A 19,290-nucleotide genomic window follows, 5' to 3' on the forward strand; every position below is an offset into this window, starting at 1 on the left:
GCTCCTTCCTGGCATGGTGGACCAGTTAACACCTAGCATAGGGAGAATCCATCCACCCACAGGCTGAGCTGGGTCAGCTAACTTCTCTTCTCAGAGCAGCTGGGGCTGCGACACAGAGACTTCAGGACGCCCCGGGGCCAGGTTAGTTCAGGAATGTCCGTCTGGAGGGCAACGCACACCCAGACTTCATCCTGCAGGCCTGCTGCTCCAGGGAGAGCGATGGAGCCACCGCCCTGACCCTTGATCCTTCCCAATTCCTCCCCTCAGGTCCTAGCCCAAGTCCCTGTGTTTCAATAATTGGAGAGTGTACACAAAGGATCTCCAAGACTTCAGAGACTGGCAAGAATTCCGTAGGATACTGGTCAGCACAACCAAGAATTGCTGCGAAATTGCTCAAATGTTTCATTGCCCAAGTTACTGTGGAAATCTTATTTCTGAAATCAGTTTCTTTTCTTTTCTCCCCACATTATCTCTTCACTTTCACCCTCAAGCAATAAATATATCTGCCATCAAACACCAAAACCCAGACAGACAGAAACACAGTGAGAGACAGTGGCTGCCCCCAGATAACTCCCAACACTGATCCTCCACACATTCAGAGGAACAGCTGATCTCCAGGATGACTGCTGCAACTCGAGCCTTTACTCCAGAAAACCTGCCTGAGGGACACACCGGCATGGATCTGAAGAAACCACCTTAAACCCACTCAAGTTTTATTTTGGGTTCAGTTACAAAGCCCTGGTCTTGGAAGTCCTGAATGTGCATTCAAGCTCCTGTGCCATCACAATTCTGTGCTTGGAACCGTGGGCAAATCTAACCATGCTGAACCTCAGTATCTTCCCCATAAAGTGGAAAGACTACTTCTCTCTCACATGCAGGGTCATTTGGAAGAGTAAGTATCTGCAAAGTCACGTCATACATTCAATACAAATGCAAACAACACCACTGCCACCTATATAACAACAATTTTATCAGTTTCAGCCCAACAATCTCATTTTTTATTTTATTATCTTTAAAAAAAAAATACTTAATAATTACATCAATTTTCAGCTGATCACTGTATACGCCGTTATTTTAATTTTCCTTATATTACCATTAGATATAAAAACTATGCTAATGTCTAAGAATACAACAACTACATAGAATTTCAAAAGCACTAAGTCCTACCATAGAGGCTAAGGGTCTCAGTCAAAGCCGCCCAATGAGGGGGCTAGGATTAACGCTTGGTCCTTCCTCTGAATTCTGTGTTCTTTCCATTATGTAAGAACGTGCCCAGAAAGTCTTACACAACAGAACTTTGGGAAGCATTAACTGAGAAATGGTACAGAATTCCTCCTCCTCTAAAACCCAACAAAATAAACATGTTATAAACAAAGAACAAAGATAAGAGTCAACTGAAGCAACACAGCAAGCAAATTTTAAAGGGCAGTGCAGGAGTTGGGAGTGGCCACTCAGTACAAACCATAAAGACCCAGGAGACAAGGAGCAGGCCTGGGAGAGCCAGGTCTCTAAAGAGAGAGATTAAATTAGGACAGACTGGGACTCATTAACAACATTTTAAGTGTCACACAGGAGAATGCTAAACAAAAAGAGACTAGAATATATTCTGCAGAACCTGACATATTACAAAAGAATTTTAAACAAAAAAGAATTCTGCAAATAGCAGAAACAAGATCTAAGAAGAAAAGAATGTTAAGCAGAATGTAAATTTTAAGATAATAACTTATAGGATATCAACAACAGAAATCAGTTAAGCAGGGAAGACAGGGCAGGTGAAACCATCACAGCTGGAAAAGATTAAAAAAGAACTAAGGACTTTGCTGACAGTCCAGTGGTTAGGAGTCTGCACTTCCACCACAGGGGGCACAGATTCCATCCCTGGTCAGAGAACTAAGATCCTGCAAGCCTCACAGTGTAGCCAAAAAATAAAAATAAGAAATAAAAATAAAGGAATTAAGCTACAGTAACAGAGGCCCACAAAGATTTAAGATTAATTGTTTAAATCAAAGGCTATAATAAAATTTAAAAATAAAATCAGAGAAAATAATCAAGAAATGTTTTTTGAATTGAAAATAAAAAGGGTATCATTGGCAAAAAAAAAAAAAAGAGAGAACACAGTGTGCCTACCAATCAGGGTTAAATCCAAGTGGAGGAGATTCAAAATAGGAGTTAAGTAGCAAGGAGGAAAAAACAAAGATCTCAGAATGTAGAAACAGATGAGAAAATGACAACACCTGGTCCTCAGTACACAGCAATGTGGGTGAGGTCACCCAGAGTCCAAGGAGGAACACTGCTGCTGCTGCTGCTAAGTCACTTCAGTCGTGTCTGACTCTGTGCGACCCCACAGACGGCAGCCCACCAGGCTCCCCCATCCCTGGGATTCTCCAGGCAAGAACACTGGAGTGGGTTGCCATTTCCTTCTCCAATGCATGAAAGTGAAAAGTGAAAGTGAAGCCGCTCAGTCATGTCCAATTCTTAGCGACCCCATGGACTGCAGCCTACCAGGCTCCTCCGTCCATGGGATTTTCCAGGCAAGAGTACTGGAGCGGGGTGCCATTTCCTCCTCCGATGAGGAACACTAAAAATGAATAGATAACTATTTGTCAGATTGGTTTTATGGAGTCAATGCCAAATAGTAACTAAAGCCTCTAAAAAGTAAATTCTGACAACACAACAGTAAAACAGTGAAATGCATGTGAAGAGAAGCCAGAACGCAAAGGGCACTGCGCCCCCTGCCCCCCTACCAGCTCCGAAAGGGGGATGGGACTGCAGGAGGCAGGAGTGACTGGCAGGTAAAGATTTCCTTTTGGGGTGATACAAACGTTCTGAAATTAAGTATCCATCCCATGTCAAAAGCATAGCCTCATTTTTAAAAAATTTTTTTCAGATCGCTTATCAGCTGCTAACACTTAAAAGAGTTCAACTGGAGGGAATTTGCTGGTGGTCCAGGGGTTCACTGCCAAGGGTGTGGGTTCATCCCTCTTGGGCAAGGCTTGTGTAAGAGTTCAACCTGAGAGGTATCCTCACTCTGGAGAGCCACCAGAACCAAGGCCAGGCACAAGAGCCTGGAGCGGGAGGATGGACGGGCTCTGAGACCTGCGAGTGTGGGTGAGGGAAGGAAAGGCGTCCTGATGATACACACGTTTTAGCTTGGCCAACACACTCCACCAGAGCAGGAAAACGGACCAAGATTCAAGGTAGAGGCCCTGTAAAGAACTTAAAAGCAAGTATCTGGGCACAACAAGAGTAAAAAGCCTTATGATACTAGGTTATAGTTAAAAATAATAGAGTAGATCAATGAAACAAGTAGATTCCAGAAAGACACAGGTGAACACCTCTAAATTTAATATGAAAAGTCATGTGAAATTAGACAAAGTGGAAAGCAATACTGATAAAACCTATACTATTAATACGGGATAAAATATATAAAACAACAAACCTAGCATTCTTCTCCACAATATTCACAAAGTTTAAAAGACTAAATTAAAGTGTTAAAGGGCTTTGTATATTTCACCAACTCTGAAGCAATATGAGAACACACCAAAGAATTAGTTCATGAATTTGACTACATAAATATTTTTAAAGCTTTCAGAAGAAATTAAAAGGTTTTCAGAACATTAATACTCAGCTTCTAGTGCATAAATGGTCCTATAATTTGAATATAGTTTCCCTGATAGCTCAGTTGGTAAAGAATCTGCCTGCAATGCAGGAGACCCTGGTTTGATTCCTGGGTCGGGAAGATCTGCTGGAGAAGGAATAGTCTACCCACTCCAGTATTCTTGGGCTTCCCTTGTGGCTCAGCTGGTAAAGAATCTGCCTGCAATGCGGGACACCTGGGTTCGATCCCTGGGTTGGGAAGATCCCCTGGAGAAGGGAAAGGCTACCCACTCCAGTATTCTGGCCTGGAGAAGTCCATGGACTGTACAGGACATGCGGTCGCAAAGAGTCCGACACAACTGAGCGACTTTCACTTTCAAACACCAGCTAAGTGAATTAAACTTAGAAAAAAGTTTGGCCTCACGAATACCCCAAAACAAGGCACCTACAAGGTTGGTCTCACTTCTATTCAATTACATATAAGTTAAAGAATAACACCGCATTCACAGCAAGAGGGCACTGGGGCTGGGATGGGCGCACAGAGCAAAGGACTTTTAAAGATGAACAAGGATGGGGGGGGAGTGGGGCGTGGGTGGGAAAAGAGATGAACAGAGACAGCATGAATTCAAAGGCTGTTTCTGGAGCGCAAACTACTAAAGTCTCATCTTTAACCTGGTCATCCGTTTTTGAGAAATAGGTTCTAAGAAAGTTACTCCGAGAGGGTGGGGTCCTGTTTGTGCTAAAAATGTTTATAGCTCCATCAGTTAAAAATAGTGAAAAACTGAAGCAATTCAAATGTCCAACAAATGAGGAACAGTTACACAAACTATCTGTTTTTAATAAAATTAAATGCTGATAATCCATGTTTGAGTCACAGGTACATGAAAGGGTGGTGGGAATAGGACGCACGAGAGTATAGTATAAGTCTCAAGCAGGTTAGACGACAACAACCTTGCTGAGAACAGGCCCAGCAGAGCAGAGGGAAGTGAGGCCCAGTGTGGGGGACAGGGCAGAAGCAGGGGCAGGCCCTGGCGGAGAGAGCAGGGTGACAGCGCCCGGAAGGGACTGAGGGTTCGGCCTGCCCTCCCTCTGAGGACGGAGAGTCATCAGCACACAGGAATGTGGATGAGGTCACTCGGACAGCACGCAAGAGCAGAGTCCACGGACGAGGAACAAAGGCCAGAGACTGGGAGCCCAGGCGCGCTTCAGCAAAGCAGGGGCGACTTGTGAAAGAGGAGACGGTGTGTAACATCAGATCTTCAGAAAGGCCAGAGTCTCTGGGGCACAATCACACGACAGGACAGAACCTCAGAGAGACTGAGCAGCCTGAGTCCTGCGTGACGCACAAGAGCCCAACACAGGAGGACGAGAGCATGCGGCACAGACCACTCAGAAAATCTCACCAGAAGGGGAGGGGTAAAAGGCTCCTCCATCCTTCAGACTCTGGGGGACAGTGCAAGAAAGTTCAAGACCAGTAAACAACAGAGCAGCACTGGACAGATTAGCAAAAGCTTATGTTTTCAATTAAGAGTCTTAAAGCCAGCCTGTTTTGCTGAGTTTTAAAAATCTTTCACCATAAGGACTTCCCTAGTGGTCCAGTGGTTAACAAATCTGCCTTCCGATACAGAGGATGCAGGTTAGATTCTTGGGTCCGGGAATTAAGACCCCACGTGCCCCAGGGCGACTAGCCTGCAGGCAGCAGCTACAGCCCATGAGTGACCCAAGCAAAACCTGATGGAGCTGAAAAACTTTATTTTTTTTAAAAAGTTACATAGTATAAAAATAAATTAATAAAATTAAAAAGTTACGTAGTGTGTATACATAAAAAATATCTTTCACCATAGAACTTGGCTAATATACCTTGAGAAAAATAAGAATACGACTTTTAAATAATGATTATTATTTTAAATAAAAAAGAAACATTGTACAAATCCCTATTCACTCAGTAGGCTTCTAATATCAGGAACAAAACAAGAGTGTCTGGTCTCACCATTTCTCTTCAACACTGTATTTGAGGTTCCAGCCAGGGCAATGAGGCAAGAAAATGAAATAAAAGGCACACAGCAGAAAAGAAGTAAAATTCTCTCTGTTTGCAGATGACACAATCTTATATACAGAAAATCCTAAGGAATCCAATTTAAAAAAACCACTGGAATTAATTAACAAGGTCAGAAAGACAGCAGAATACAAGATTAATTTATAAAATATAGAATAGATAAAACCAATTGTATGTATTTCCAATGAACAATCCAAAAAAGAAATTAAGAAGCCATCCCCAGGGCTTCCCCTGTGGTGCAGTGGTTAAAGAATCCACCTGCCAATGCAGGAGACAGGAGTTCGATCCCTGTTCTGGGAAGACCCCACATGCCACAGGATAGCTAAGTCACAGCCACTGAGCCTGTGCTTTAGAGCCCGGGATCCGAAACTACCGAAGCCCGCCTGTCACAACTACTGAAGCCCACAGGCCAAAAAGCCCATGCTCTGTGATGAGAGGCCACCGAAGTGAGAAGCCTGCACACCACAGCGCGAGGGCAGGCCCCACTCGCCGCGACTACAGGAAAGCCCTCTCGGCAATGAGGACTCAGCACAGCCAAAATAAAGGTGAAAACAAAAGCACGTCCACTCACAGTGTCATCAAAATACAACACTTAGGGACACACTTAACAAAAGCGGGGTGAAACTTACACTCTGAAAATTAGCTTTGCCGAGAGATTTTTTTTAAATTGAAACAGAGGAGGAAATATCACATGTTCATGGATCAGGAGACAAGATACTGTTAAGATGGCAATACACCCAGGGTTGATGTAAAGATTCAACACCATCTCTGTCAGAATCCCAGCGTCTTCTTTGAAGGAATTGACAAGCTGATCCTAAAATTCATATGGAAATGCAAGGGAACCAGAAACACAGAAAAATCTTGCAAAAGAAGGACAAAGTGACAGGAACCACAGTGCCCATTTAAAAAATTTATTGCAAAAAAAAAAAAAAGTTTATTGCATAGAAAGTAATCAAGTCGGTGTAGAGTGTGGTACTGGCACAAAAAGATATGGATCAATGGAACAGAACAGAGGGGAGTCTGGAAATAACCCCATTTCTATGGTAAACTGATACTCCACAAGAGTGACAAGACCACTTAGTGGGGAAAGGAGTCTTCTCAAGGAATGCTACTGGGACAACCAGACAGCCACATGCAAAAGAATGAAGTTGGACCCTTACCTCACACCATATACAAAAATTAACTCTAAATGGAGTAAAGACCTAAATGTAAGAGGTAAAACTAAAAAAATCTTTAAAAACAGCATAGGGATTGTCTTATATTTGGGCTGCTAAAACAAACAGACAAAAACTACTTCACAGACTGGGCAGCTTATAAACTACAGACATTTGTTTCTCATAGTTCTGGAGGCTGGAAGTCTGAGATTAGGGTGCCAGCACGGTTGAGTGAGGATTCTGTTCTTGATTTGCAGAGTTCTCACCATACTCTCCAGAGAAGGCAATGGCAACCCACTCCAGTACTCTTGCCTGGAAAATCCCATGGATGGCGGGGCCTGGTAGGCTGCAGTCACAAAGAGTCTAACACGACTGAATCAACTTAGCAGCAGCAGCACCATACTCTCACATTGTATTAGGCTAACCAAAAAGTTTTCTGCGTTTTCAATACGATGTTAAGGAAAAACTCAGACGAACCTTTGGGCCAAGCCAACTGAAGGGGCCGGGAAGCTCTGTGCGGCCTCCTTCCCAAAAAGCACTCATCCCACCCGTAAGTGGACGGTGGGCCTGCCCGTGTTCAACTGAGGAATGAGCTCCAATCCTCAGAATCAATTCCAGTGGTCACAGCCCCTCCTGTCAGGGCTGTGGGCGTGAGGAGCATAGACTGTTATCTGGAGATGAGGCAGCAAAGACAGGAGGTGAAAAGGAAACCCATGCAGCAAAGGACAAAGCAGAGCTCTCCTGTCAGAGGGGGAGCGCAGGGTCACCAGGCGGCCCTCTGAGGATCACCACACTTAACTCAGCCCATCAAGTTTGTACTTCTGATAATTTACTTGAGTTGTGTCATTTTATAGCTCTGCTGAGCCTTGGAGATTTAGTCAGAATGCATTAAAATGTGGTATATTTTACATAAGATGTATTATAGCTTTAAAGCTTAGCTGCATAAATTCATACACGGAAGAGTCAAAACCCTAAGAATTATTAGCACATTTTAAGACAAGTGACGATGACAGAGGATGAGATGGTTGGGTGGCATCACCAACTCGACGCACATGAGTCTGGCAAGCTCTGGGCATTGGTGATGAACAGGGAGGCCTGGTGTGCTGCAGTCCATGGGGTCGCAAAGAGTCGGACACGACTGAGTGGCTGAACTGAAGACAAGTGATACTATGTTAAACAGACACGGCAATAAAATAGTTACAGAAGACAGGAACACTGAACATTATGCTCCATCAGATTAATCCACAATGTCAGTATTCATAAAAACACTACAAATACAGTAAAAGTCACTCAGTCGTGTTCACCTCTTTGTTCAACTATACAGTCCATGGAATTCTCCAGGCCAGAATACTGGAATGGGTAGCCTTGCCTTTCTCCAGGGGATCATCCCAACCCAGGGATCGAAACCAGGTCTCTCGCATTGCAGGCAGATTCTTTACCAGCTGAGCCACAAGGGAAGCCCATGTGGTATCCACTCAAGGTAGCAGATATTAAGTTTCCAGCTATCTCACTGAAATCTCTATTCTATTTTAGAGAGTTTAAAAAGTCAAATACAGCTATGTTAGCTACAATTCCATTAGATGAGTGCATATAACAGATGACTTCCCTAACCTCCAAATGACTAATTCTCCTCCCTTGGAATACAGACAGTGACTTGCTTCCCAAATGAAATAGGGTAGAAGTGGCGATGAGCGTCTTCCGAGGAGAGATCATGAAAAGGTGCTCTCTAGGGAGAGCTGACCAGCCATGATGCGGGGAGGACAGAGGCCTCTGCAGGGGAAATGAGCCTGTGCCCCCCAGCTCTCCCCACCACACGCAGCAGCACCAAGGTGGCAGCTGGGTGTGGCTGGAAGCAGACCCCCCAGCCCCGACTGAGATCCTGACTGCGACCCTGGGAGGCCCTGAGCCAGAACTGCCCACCATGCCCACTCCTCCACTCCTAACTCACAGGAAGTGTAAGATAAATATTTACTGATTTACTGACAGAAAGCGAAGAGGAACTAAAGAGCCTCTTGATGAGGGTGAGAAAGCAGAGTGAAAAAAGTGGCTTAAAATTCAACATTCAAAAATGAAGAGCGTGGCATCCGATCCCATCACTTCATGGCAAACAGATGGGGAAACAGTGGAAACAGTGACAGATCTTATTTTTATGGTCTCCAGAATCATTGTGGATGGTGACTGCAGCCATGAAATTAAAAGACTCTTGCTCCTTGGAAGAAGAGCTGTGACGAACCTAGAGAGCATTAAAAAGCAGAGACCTCACCTTGCTGACAGAGGTCCATATCACCAAAGCTGCGGTTCTTCCAGCAGTCATGTACAGCTGTGAGAGTTGGACCATAAAGAAGGGTGAGCGCTGAAGAACTGTGGTGTTGGAGAAGACTCTTGAGGGTCCCTTGGACTGCAAAGGAGATCAAGGCAGTCAATCCTAAAGGAGATCAGTCCTGGGTGTTCATTGGAAGGACTGATGCTGAAGCTGAAGATAACATTTTGGCCACCTGATGTGAAGAGCCGACTCACTGGAAAAGACCCTGATGCTGGGAAGATTGAGAGGAGAAGAAGAGGGCAGCAAGGGATGAGATGGTTGGATGGCACTGCCAACTGAATGAATATGAATTTGAGCAAACTCCAGGAGACAGTGAAGGACAGAGAAGCCTGGTGTGCTGCAGTCCATGGGGTTGCAGAGTCAGATATGACTTAGTGACTGAATAACAATTAGTATTTTAAGTCAAGAAGTTGTAGGGCATTTATTACACAGCAATAGGTTAATATAACAGCAAAGAAATGAAGAAAAACAAGGTAACAGAAAACTTTGTAGGGGTCATTTAGTCTAGGAAAGGAATGAAGGGAATGTGAAGACCACCTAAAAACATCTTCCTTCCAGAATTGGAGCATCAAGAGCACAGCAAAGCCACAGGGAAAGCCCTTTCCTAGGCTGTTAGTAGGTACTTTAACAGTTAACTTTAAACCACAAACACACACAATATGATTCTCACAACTGTTGGGTAAAACAAACCAAAATATAAAACCAGGCAAACATGTTAGCAGTCGGGGGTGAAGGGTTGAGTAAGGGCTGAAAGGAAGAATGCAGCAGGCTTCTGGAGGGCCATCACTTCAGTTTCTTGATCTGGGTACTAATTATCCAGTTAGTGAAAACTCATTGGGCTGAACAGTTAAAGATATGTGCACCTGGGTAAACGTATATGTCAATAAAACATTTTTTAAAGATAAAATACTATTATTGCTATTAGGAATAATAACCCATAATTAGTGCTTTTCTTCAACTACAGGTCTCTCATAAAAAAAATCTGACCACCATAAAACAATTAGGCAGTTTCACTATATGCATTAAAACAATTAAAAAAAAATCCAGGGCTTCCCAGGAGGCTCAGTGGTAAAGAACCACCTGCCAAAGCAGGAGACACAGGTTCAATCCCTGGTCCAGGAAGATCCCACATGCTGCAGAGCAGCAAAGCCCACGTGCCATAACTACTGAAGCCCATGCGCCCCAGAGCCCGTGCTCTGCAACGAGAGAAGCTGCTGCAGTAAGGAGTCAGCGCACCATAAATAGAGAAAAGCCTGAGCGGCAACGAAGACCCAGCACAGCCAAAAATAATTAAAAAGGAAAAAATCCAGTTCGTACTAACTCCAGAAGCAAAGAGAAGAAGCCTTTCCAGGCAGACAATCCCAAAACCCCACGGGGGAGAAAGGACCTGTCCCGCACCCCCACTGCTCACAGGAAGGCTGGCCGCTCCCACCTCCCGGCACACACCCTCCTCTGACCACTCCATCTCTGCTCCCTTAAGTGACGGCGGGGGACCTGAGGGCAACACTGCCTTCTCCCTTCAGGGAGGCAGTGAGCCTCATCTGCAAGGCCGCCTGAGGCGAGTGCAACTAAGAGACACAGGCTGAACTGAGGAGAAGGGCAAGTCTCCCAAAGTCACCTGTGGGATTATGAGGATGGGAGCACATATGAACTCGTGTCGCTGTTTAGTTGCTCAGTCGTGTCTGACTCTCTGCGACCCCATAGATTGTAGCCCACCAGGCTTCTCTGTCCATGGGATTTCCCAGGCAAGAATACTGGAGTGGGTTGCCATTTCCTTCTCCAGGGGATCTTTCCAACCAGGGATGAACCCCGCATCTCCTGCACTGGCAAGTGGATGCTTTACCACTGAGCCACCAGGGAAGCCCAGCTTCTATACTGACCCTTAAAAAGAAAAAAAAAAAAAATATATATATATATATATATATATGGAGGACATTAAACCACATCTCCCTGTGTCACCCCACATGGACCACACCCTGGCAACATATGAACTCTAGTCTAACTAGAAAATTCATCATGAAGACTTCTAAAATCCATTTAAAACTTACAGAATAAAAATAAAACATTCCTGTGAAGCTAACACAACACTGTAGGTCAGCTGAACTTCAATTTTAAAAGTAAATAAAATGCTTTAAAAAAAATGCTCTTTAACTTTCAGTGTTTGATGTCATTAATTAACAATGGTGATACTAGATGACCATATAAGAAGTAATTTTACTACTGCCTGTGCACAAAGGGAAAATACACATATGTGTATACACAAAGACTTCTAATTGTAAGCTCCCTATAGTATTTATTAAAGGTTCCTCTGAGGTAACGGTTTTGTTTTATTCATATTTTCATCCCAGCAATTGCTTAAGACACTCTTTATTGAGTTGCATCCATTTCAGGCCCCAAATATTTAGTGCTGACGGACAGCACGCCAAGCCCAAGACTCACGGAAACAAACTCTCCCCTTTATGCACATTAGAATGGCAACCAGCAAAAAACCAGAAAATCAGTATTGACGAGGATGTGGAGAAATCGGAACCCCTCTGCACTGCTGGTAGGAATGTGTAATAGTGAAGCTGCTTTAAAAAAAAAAAAAAAAACCGGAGGAGGACTTCCCTGGTGGTTCAGTGGGTAAGACTCCTGCTCCCAATGCAGGGGGACCAGGTTTAATCCTCGGTCAGGTAACTAGATCCAACATGCCACAATTAAAGAGTTCACATGTCTTGCCACTGAAGATTCTGCACAGCCAAATAAATACTAAAGAAAAAGAAAAAAGAGCCCACAGCCTGCCCTACAGCTGAGCATCTGAGAAACACCTTAGATAATGTCTATCCTACTGGCTTTCCGATGATGGACCCCCCAAGAAGTGAACGAGAAAAGAGAAGCAAAAAGGGGAGAAAGGGCATCTCAGGGTTAGGCAGGTGAGTAGGCAGAGCAGGCTGGAGGCCTGGGAGGCAGCTCTAGATGTCTGCTGGGGAATTGGTTGTTTCTTACTTAGTAGGAGTGTTAATGTAAGAGGAGGAATACATTACAGATGGTTCCTTGGAAAACGTAACCTGGATGCTCTACATGAGAATCTTTTTATAAATACTTGAAAATTGAGAGCATACAAATTAAACTCATGGGAATGGCTTATCAGTTACAGCTAACCACCAGCAGCACATTATCCGGGATATTATTAATATCAAACTTTGTTGCCCTTGCACTGGCCGTTCAGAAACTGTGGATTTTCTGTTGCTCATCTCAGCTGGTGTTCTCACATCTTTGAGCCTCAAAAAGCATGAAAGGGACGTCTTCAGGAGAAGCTAACTGCCAGCTAAGGGAGCCAGGGCTCCGAGCCCAGGCACGCCCCAGTCTCGAGTGTCTCCAGCTGACACACCGCTGCCGGCCCTGCCCCTCCAACCGGCAGCACCGCCACCAGCAAGTCCCGGGGAGCAGAGCCGACCAGTGCCGGCTTGTGGGGGAGACGCACCTGAGCGGAAGGAGGGCTTGAACAGGGCCCAGGGCTTCTTGGGGAAACACTGCCCGAGTCTCCCCAGGATGGTCCTCTGGTGCAGGCCGTTCGGCACTCCTGCCTCCACCACATACACACCGAAGGTCAGTAATGCCCCCCAACCAACCTAACAGCCAAAATCAAAACAAAACCCACATGCAATTTAAAATGCTGTTGGAGAAGGGGTAAAAACCACAGGCATTTAACACCCTGACGTAAGCAGAAAGATGAGAGGAAAAGCATAGCGGGCAGAGAAAGCATGAGAGACAAGGGAACACAAAACGTGATGAGCGACTGGCAGGAAAGGGCATCCTCTAATGACTTTTACCTACAGAGTCAAGTCTGAGCTCGGGAAACAACAGCCTTCAGAATCTGTCTCAACTCCAAGCTTTCTCTCGATGGCGCCCAACCGACATGCCGCCTTCCTAGACAACTCCAGGCTTTCCTGACCTGATGTACTGATTTTACACCTCCGTCTTTGCATGTGCCATCTACCTCGATTTTTTTTCTTTTCTTTTTTTTAGTTCTCCCACTTTGTTGCTCCCAGCCCACCTCCCTCCACCCTCGTGCACACATGCTCAGTCATGTGACCCCATGGACTGCAGCCCGCCAGGCTCCTCTGTCCATGGACTTTTCCAGGCAAGAATACTGGAGTGGGTTGCCATTTCCTTCTCCAGGTACCTCGATTTAGAATGCACTCTTCAAAGCGAACGCTCAGCCAGCCATCAACACCCAGTCAAGCTTGTGAAGCCATACCAAGCCCCTCATCACTCGGGCCTTCTTTCCTCCCCAGAGCGCTGCACGCACTCCTTCTGCTCAGCACTGGTACACTCTCTGTATTATGCCCAACTCCACCCACTATCTGAACTAAGAGCTACTACAGGGCTGGGACCATGTGAATCTTGGCATGTAACAGGTGCTCAGTAGAAGTTTTCTAGTGAATGACCTTGCAAGAAAGGTTTTTTAAAAGGCTGAAACATGACACAAGTAAAAAGCAGACAACAGATATTTTCTGTTACTGTCAACTTGAATTTTTGGTTGAGTATCACTTATGAATAGACAGATGAGGATGCTCTATCACTTGTGAGATGGGTGTCCATGGGCAAGTTAACTAACCTCTCTGTCTAAAATTCCCCCTTATTCAAAGTAACCACCTCTGCACTGTGGTTGTGAGGATTTATCAGTGTCTTAAAAAAAAAAAGCAAAATGCAACAAAATGTTGACTAAACAGGAGATCTACTAGTCTGCCTTCATCACAAAAACCACAGGACAGGATACTACACAATCAGGAATGTGATCACAATGAAATTTTGGTTGGAACCACCTGGGGGGGTTTTGTTTGTTAAGGTCTCACATTTTTATTACTAAGCCAAAGCACTAGCACGGAAAGACACAAAGAAAATCATTATTTTCCCAATAAAACAGGTCCAGCTGTTCAGAAGGCAGTGATGTTCAGAATGACATGGTACGATGCAAGCGACCTTGACACAGCATAAACTGGCGTGACACCTCATGTGGTGGCCCCTTACAGACCCAGCTTCGTGGTTCTCCAGTGTCTTCTCTTGGAGTTGTACCTGATTTGATCATCAGTTTTCACTCGAATTCATTGGGGAATGGGAAAACTCTGCTTTTGTTCTTTGGCCTGGAATCACTTGATTCTGAAAGTCTTATGAGAAGACATAGTGAAGAGCAAACTCAACCACACACAGGATGGTGGGGAAGAGGGGAGAGCCCATCTGTCAGGAGAGCTGAAAGTCAACAAATCCAACAGCTTCTCTTCCAGCTGCATGGCGTTCTCTACCATATTCAAAACAGTCCTTAGTGACCACGACCTTCGCAGGCTCCTCTGATAGTGCACACTACAGTCCTCTGGCCTCTGACCACGCTTCCTCTGTCCTTTTCTGAAACTTACCCTCTAAAGACACCTAAAGTCAAGCATTCCTTTGGCTCAGCTCTCACATTTTTTTCTCATCTTGTCCACTCTCGAGGCTTCAATTCGTATCTCTATGGAGATGATTCCATGGCCTCTCAGTCACATTCAGCAAGTGTTTCAAATTGAACTTACCCAAAACACTTATCTTACTTAAGACGATTAAGCAAAGAGCTTCAATTCTCCTCTTTCATACCATTTTTTTCTTTTTTCCTGATTCTTATACCTCTCACCACTCCTCAGCTTCCTCTTCTGCTCATCTCTTAAAAGGACTCGTTTGCTAGTGTTACCTTGTTGGTCTTTCTATCTCACTGCTTCTTAACCTTTCTGGGATAATCGAGCCTTTGAAAATCTAATGAATGTTCTGCTTTGTCTACTAAAAAGATAAAGATACAGAACACATGCATGCCACCTCACCCACGACCTCCAATGAGAATCTGTCATCCACTCGAGACTGTCACTGACACAAATTTTCACCTCCAATTTCTCCTTCCCTCTTATTTTCAAGATGCCTTCTGGATATAGCTTATATGGCCTACTGCATCACAAACTTAACAAGTCCAAACCAGAAATCACCATTTCTCCTTAACAAACCTCCTCTGCTGATGGTATTCCTTCTCTCATAAGGGCACCACCATCCTTCCAGGCTCCCATGCTAGAAGACTTGAAATTAACAACTATGGCCATGCCATATTACCAAGTCTGACCTCAGAAACCGCTCTCAAATCCGATCCCACCTCTCTCAGCCTCTTAGCCTTCAAGACCTCATAATCCTTTGCTTCATCCCACACCTGCCATGATCAGAAGTCTACCACTCTTCTGACAAGAGTTCCATTACTGATTCTATCTTTGTAAAGGCTCTCATCTCCATCTGCTATCGTCCTCGCCTGCTATAGTACTTTACCTCTAGAAGGTTACAATAGCCTCACTGATTCCCCACCCATTTTCCCCCTGGTTATTTCCACCAGTGTTGACCCCTCCAAGTTCCAAAACTGACCATGTGCCTGCCTCTTTTCAAAAACACTGATGCGTCTTCAATGTGCAAATACACAACCAAACTCGGGTCTGCCTTTAGCATCTTCTACAGTCTGGCACCTAAATACTTTGCCAGGATTAGATTCCACAGCTCAGACTGTCAGTTTCAGCTATTATCTTTCTTTGATCAGGGGCCATGCTAATCTCTGTATTGTTCCAATTTTAGTATATGTACTGCAGAAGCGAGCTATTATCTTTCTATCAAAATCACACTCACTCCTAAAGGCCCAATTCAAACGCCACTCTTCATCTTTATATCTTCTACATGAGGATTAGGAAAAGGACTCTGCAAAGAAAAGGCAAATTCCTAAGGAATTGATTTAGGAAATGAAAGGGAAAAAAAACCAACCAACTTTTCCCTGAAAATCCTTAAATCTTTCTGGAAGTTGTTTTTTTAAAAAAAATATTACTATTCAAATACTTACATTTCAATCAAGAAACCCTCCTTAAACCCAGCATTGTTAACCAACATTAAAGGCTAATTAAATTATTAAGTAAATATCAACCTGAAAATAAAAAGCTATAATCTAGACCCACAATTCTAATTCCAGTAGTATCTGTACTTGGATCTTAAGAAAGGAACATCAAAATAAGAAGACTTAATGCTTCACCTGATAAGAAACTGAGGTCAAATAAGTCTACAGCAGTGATAGAAAGCTACCAGACCTAAATCAGCTTCAGATTAGTAAAAAAATTCTTATCAGATTAAAAAAAAAAACTTTCAACTGAAATGTCATAAAACTATTTTTAGTAGTTAGTAGTTATTTTAAAGGGCTGGAAGATGTGATGGGCAATTCTGAACCTCTCACAGAGGGACGTGTTCACCGGCATACTTCCCAACAGGTGCAACAGCAATGAGATGTATCACAGAAGCATTGCTGCGGGCAGTACATTCTGCTACATTCTAGGACCTTATTTCTTTTAAGCCTGACCTAATTCAAATTTTCTCTTCACTCCTAAGCCTCTGAGTTCGTGTTAATTTTCAGTTGCACATAGTGAAGCATTCTGCTCCCAGAAAGAATGAACATACTCAAGATTAATTGAAAGACTTTAATTGAAACTCTTTTTTGAAAAAATGTTAATACTTGGCAAAAATTGCCCTTTATAGTATTTCTAAAACTATGATCATTCAAATTTGAATACATTTTTGAAACAGAAATGTTTATAACAGTAGAACAAGCTAAAATCCTAACATTAGTCATTACACTAAGAAAGGGCTCAGAAGGTAAAGAATCCACCTACAAGCAGGAGACCCAGGTTCGATCCCTGGGCCGGGCAGATCCCCTGGAGAACAGAATGGCAACCCACTCCACTGTTCTTGCCTGAAGAATTCCATGGACAGAGGAGGCTGGCGGGCTACAGCCCATGGACTCACAGAGTCGGGGACGACTAAGCTAGTCACACACACACAAGGTAAGCGGGGTGTAATGAAAAGAACCGCAGCAACTGAAATAGGACCTCAGTCCAGGATCCCAAGTCTGACTCTAGTTGCACGACTTTAGGAACTGGCTTCACCGGGAAACACTTTCTCATTTGAAGGGTATCATCACCTTTCCCTCCCTCCAGATGGCTGCTCAAGTAAAATGAGATAATGGACCTGGCACAGTACCTAACCACGGAGGGCTCAACAAATACTAGCTTCCTTCGTTCAACAAAAAAGACACGCTCCCAAGAAGATTTAGGTGTGAGGCTGCCTACACTCGCACAAGTCTTCACCAGCACAAAACACGGCAGCTGGTTGGTTCTAATGAAAACCCAGAACCCCATTCCACGAACGTTTCTGAGGACACACTGGATGAGGACGAGAGAGCCTGCATGTGACCCTGGAGGACGCCATTAGAACAGGGCTGCACACACACACACGATGACCACTAAAATTTCCAGGAATTGATGTTCAAACGTCTGGAGCCTTTAACGCTGGTAGGAGAGCTCAGGCCGCGCGAAGAAAAAGCAAGTCAGATTGGGCCCAGCTCCGGATGACTACTCTAACGAACCAGGAGAGCGACGCGGGCTCCTCCTGAGGCGCTAGCAGCGCGCCACTAAAACCCGTTTCGATCCTGAAAAGAATTCACCACGAACGCCCGCTCGCAAGCCTGCGTAGGAGAGCCCCCGGCGTCGCGGAGGGCACCTCACGAAGGCCGCAGGCGACGGGAGCAAAAGACCACGGGCTGAGGTCGGGGCTGTGCACACCCGCCGCGGAGAGCGTCCGAAGGAATTCGCGTCCGCGCTGAGCGCACCCGGGCGAGGGGGCGCCTCGGGGGCCCAGCCCCCGCCCCGCGCCCGCGCCCAGCGACGCCCAGGCCCGGGGCCTCCGCCCCCCGCCCGAGTCCCCATGGGCGCGCAGACGGCAGCGCAGCCCGGGGGGCCGGGGTCGGCGTCCGGCCGCGGCGCGGGCGAGGCCGCGGCGGCTCCCCCGCCAGGCCCGGGCGGGCGCGGCGGCCTGCAGGGCGCGGACACACTCACCACACCATGCCGTAGGCGCCCTCGCCGATGTACGAGAGATTGGTGTAGCGCGGCCCCACGTCGAACACCTGCCCGCGGACCATCTCCGGGCCCGCGCCCGCCGCCGCCGCCGCCGCCGCCATGTTGGCTGCCGGGCCGCCGCCGCCGCCGCGCTGCGCTCGACGCTCCGCGGCCGCCGCTCGGCCCACGCCGCGCCTCCCGGGGGACCGGGCCGCCGCAGCTGCTGCCGCTGGCCGGGAAGGAGAAGGGAGGCCGCCGCTCGGGAGAGCCGGGGAGCCACCCGCCGCTCAGACCGACTGCCTGCCTGCCTGCCTGCCTGACTGACGGGCGGGCCGGCGGGCGGGCAGAGGGAGGGGCGCGCGCCGAGGAGGGCGTCAGGGCGGGCCCGGGAGACGTGCGCGCGGATTGGCTCCCCGCGCGCAGGGGGCGGGGCATGCGGCCGGCGGAAGAGGCGCGCTGGGGGCGGGGCATGGCGGCCGGCGCGGCGGGGCCACAGACGCTTGAAGAGTTGGGGGCGGGGCGGGGCGGGGCGGGGCGCCCGGGCGCCCACCACTTCCCCAGCCAGACGCTGGGGACCCGGACGTCCTACCCGAAGGCCGCGCCGAGCTGGGAAGGCGGACCCAGCCACATCCAGCTGTGCGCTCGGACCTGGCCTTTGCGCGTGCGCGGTCCACACGAACGTGAAGAGGTCTCGACTCCCGGATAGAAACCGGAAGAGGGACCAAGACCGAGAAAGACATTTGCATCCTGAGAAAGTGTGAAACCCAGAGGTGGAGGCCAAGGGGAGAGACCGGGACGGGCGGGGCCCGCTGGTCGGACACAGGCTCATTCAACGGGTGTTCCTTACCGTGATCCTGCAGGTCCAGGCTCCCCAGAGTTACCTTTCAGCGGAGAGAGATGTGGATGGACAGAAGGAAGGATGAGTCGCAAGGAAGACTGGGCGGGAGACTCTAGTCGTGATGGTGTTATGAAAAAATATAAAGCAGAGTAAGAGGTTCGGGCAACCTAGACAGCATATTAAAAAGCAGAGACATCACTTTGCCAGCAACGGTCCGTCTAGTCAAGGCTATGTTTTTTCCAGTGGTCATATATGGATGTGAGAGTTGGACTGTAAAGAAAGCTGAGCGCCGAAGAATTGATGCTTTTGAACTGTGGTGTTGGAGAAGACTCTTGAGAGTCCCTTGGACTGCTAGGAGATCAAACCAGTCCATCCTAAAAGAAATCAGTCCTGAATATTCATTGGAAGGA

The 19,290-nt window shown here is 46.4% G+C and overlaps 1 protein-coding gene and 1 pseudogene across 1 annotated transcript in view; both read right to left on the bottom strand.

Annotated features, from left to right (window-relative positions):
* The window catches only part of MAPK1 (mitogen-activated protein kinase 1), a 56,020-nt gene extending 37,621 nt beyond the window's left edge, over window positions 1-18,399 (bottom strand). The window contains exon 1 of the mRNA XM_043901129.1: window positions 18,043-18,399. Coding sequence (XP_043757064.1) covers window positions 18,043-18,164 — 122 coding nt within the window. The 5' untranslated portion in view covers window positions 18,165-18,399. The remainder of the gene's footprint in view (window positions 1-18,042) is intronic.
* Window positions 11,005-17,885, bottom strand: LOC122693590 (annotated as a pseudogene).
* Window positions 18,400-19,290: the final 891 nt, after the last annotated feature.

This window comes from Cervus elaphus, chromosome 5 (assembly GCF_910594005.1).
Source record: "Cervus elaphus chromosome 5, mCerEla1.1, whole genome shotgun sequence".
Classification (NCBI taxonomy): domain Eukaryota; kingdom Metazoa; phylum Chordata; class Mammalia; order Artiodactyla; family Cervidae; genus Cervus; species Cervus elaphus.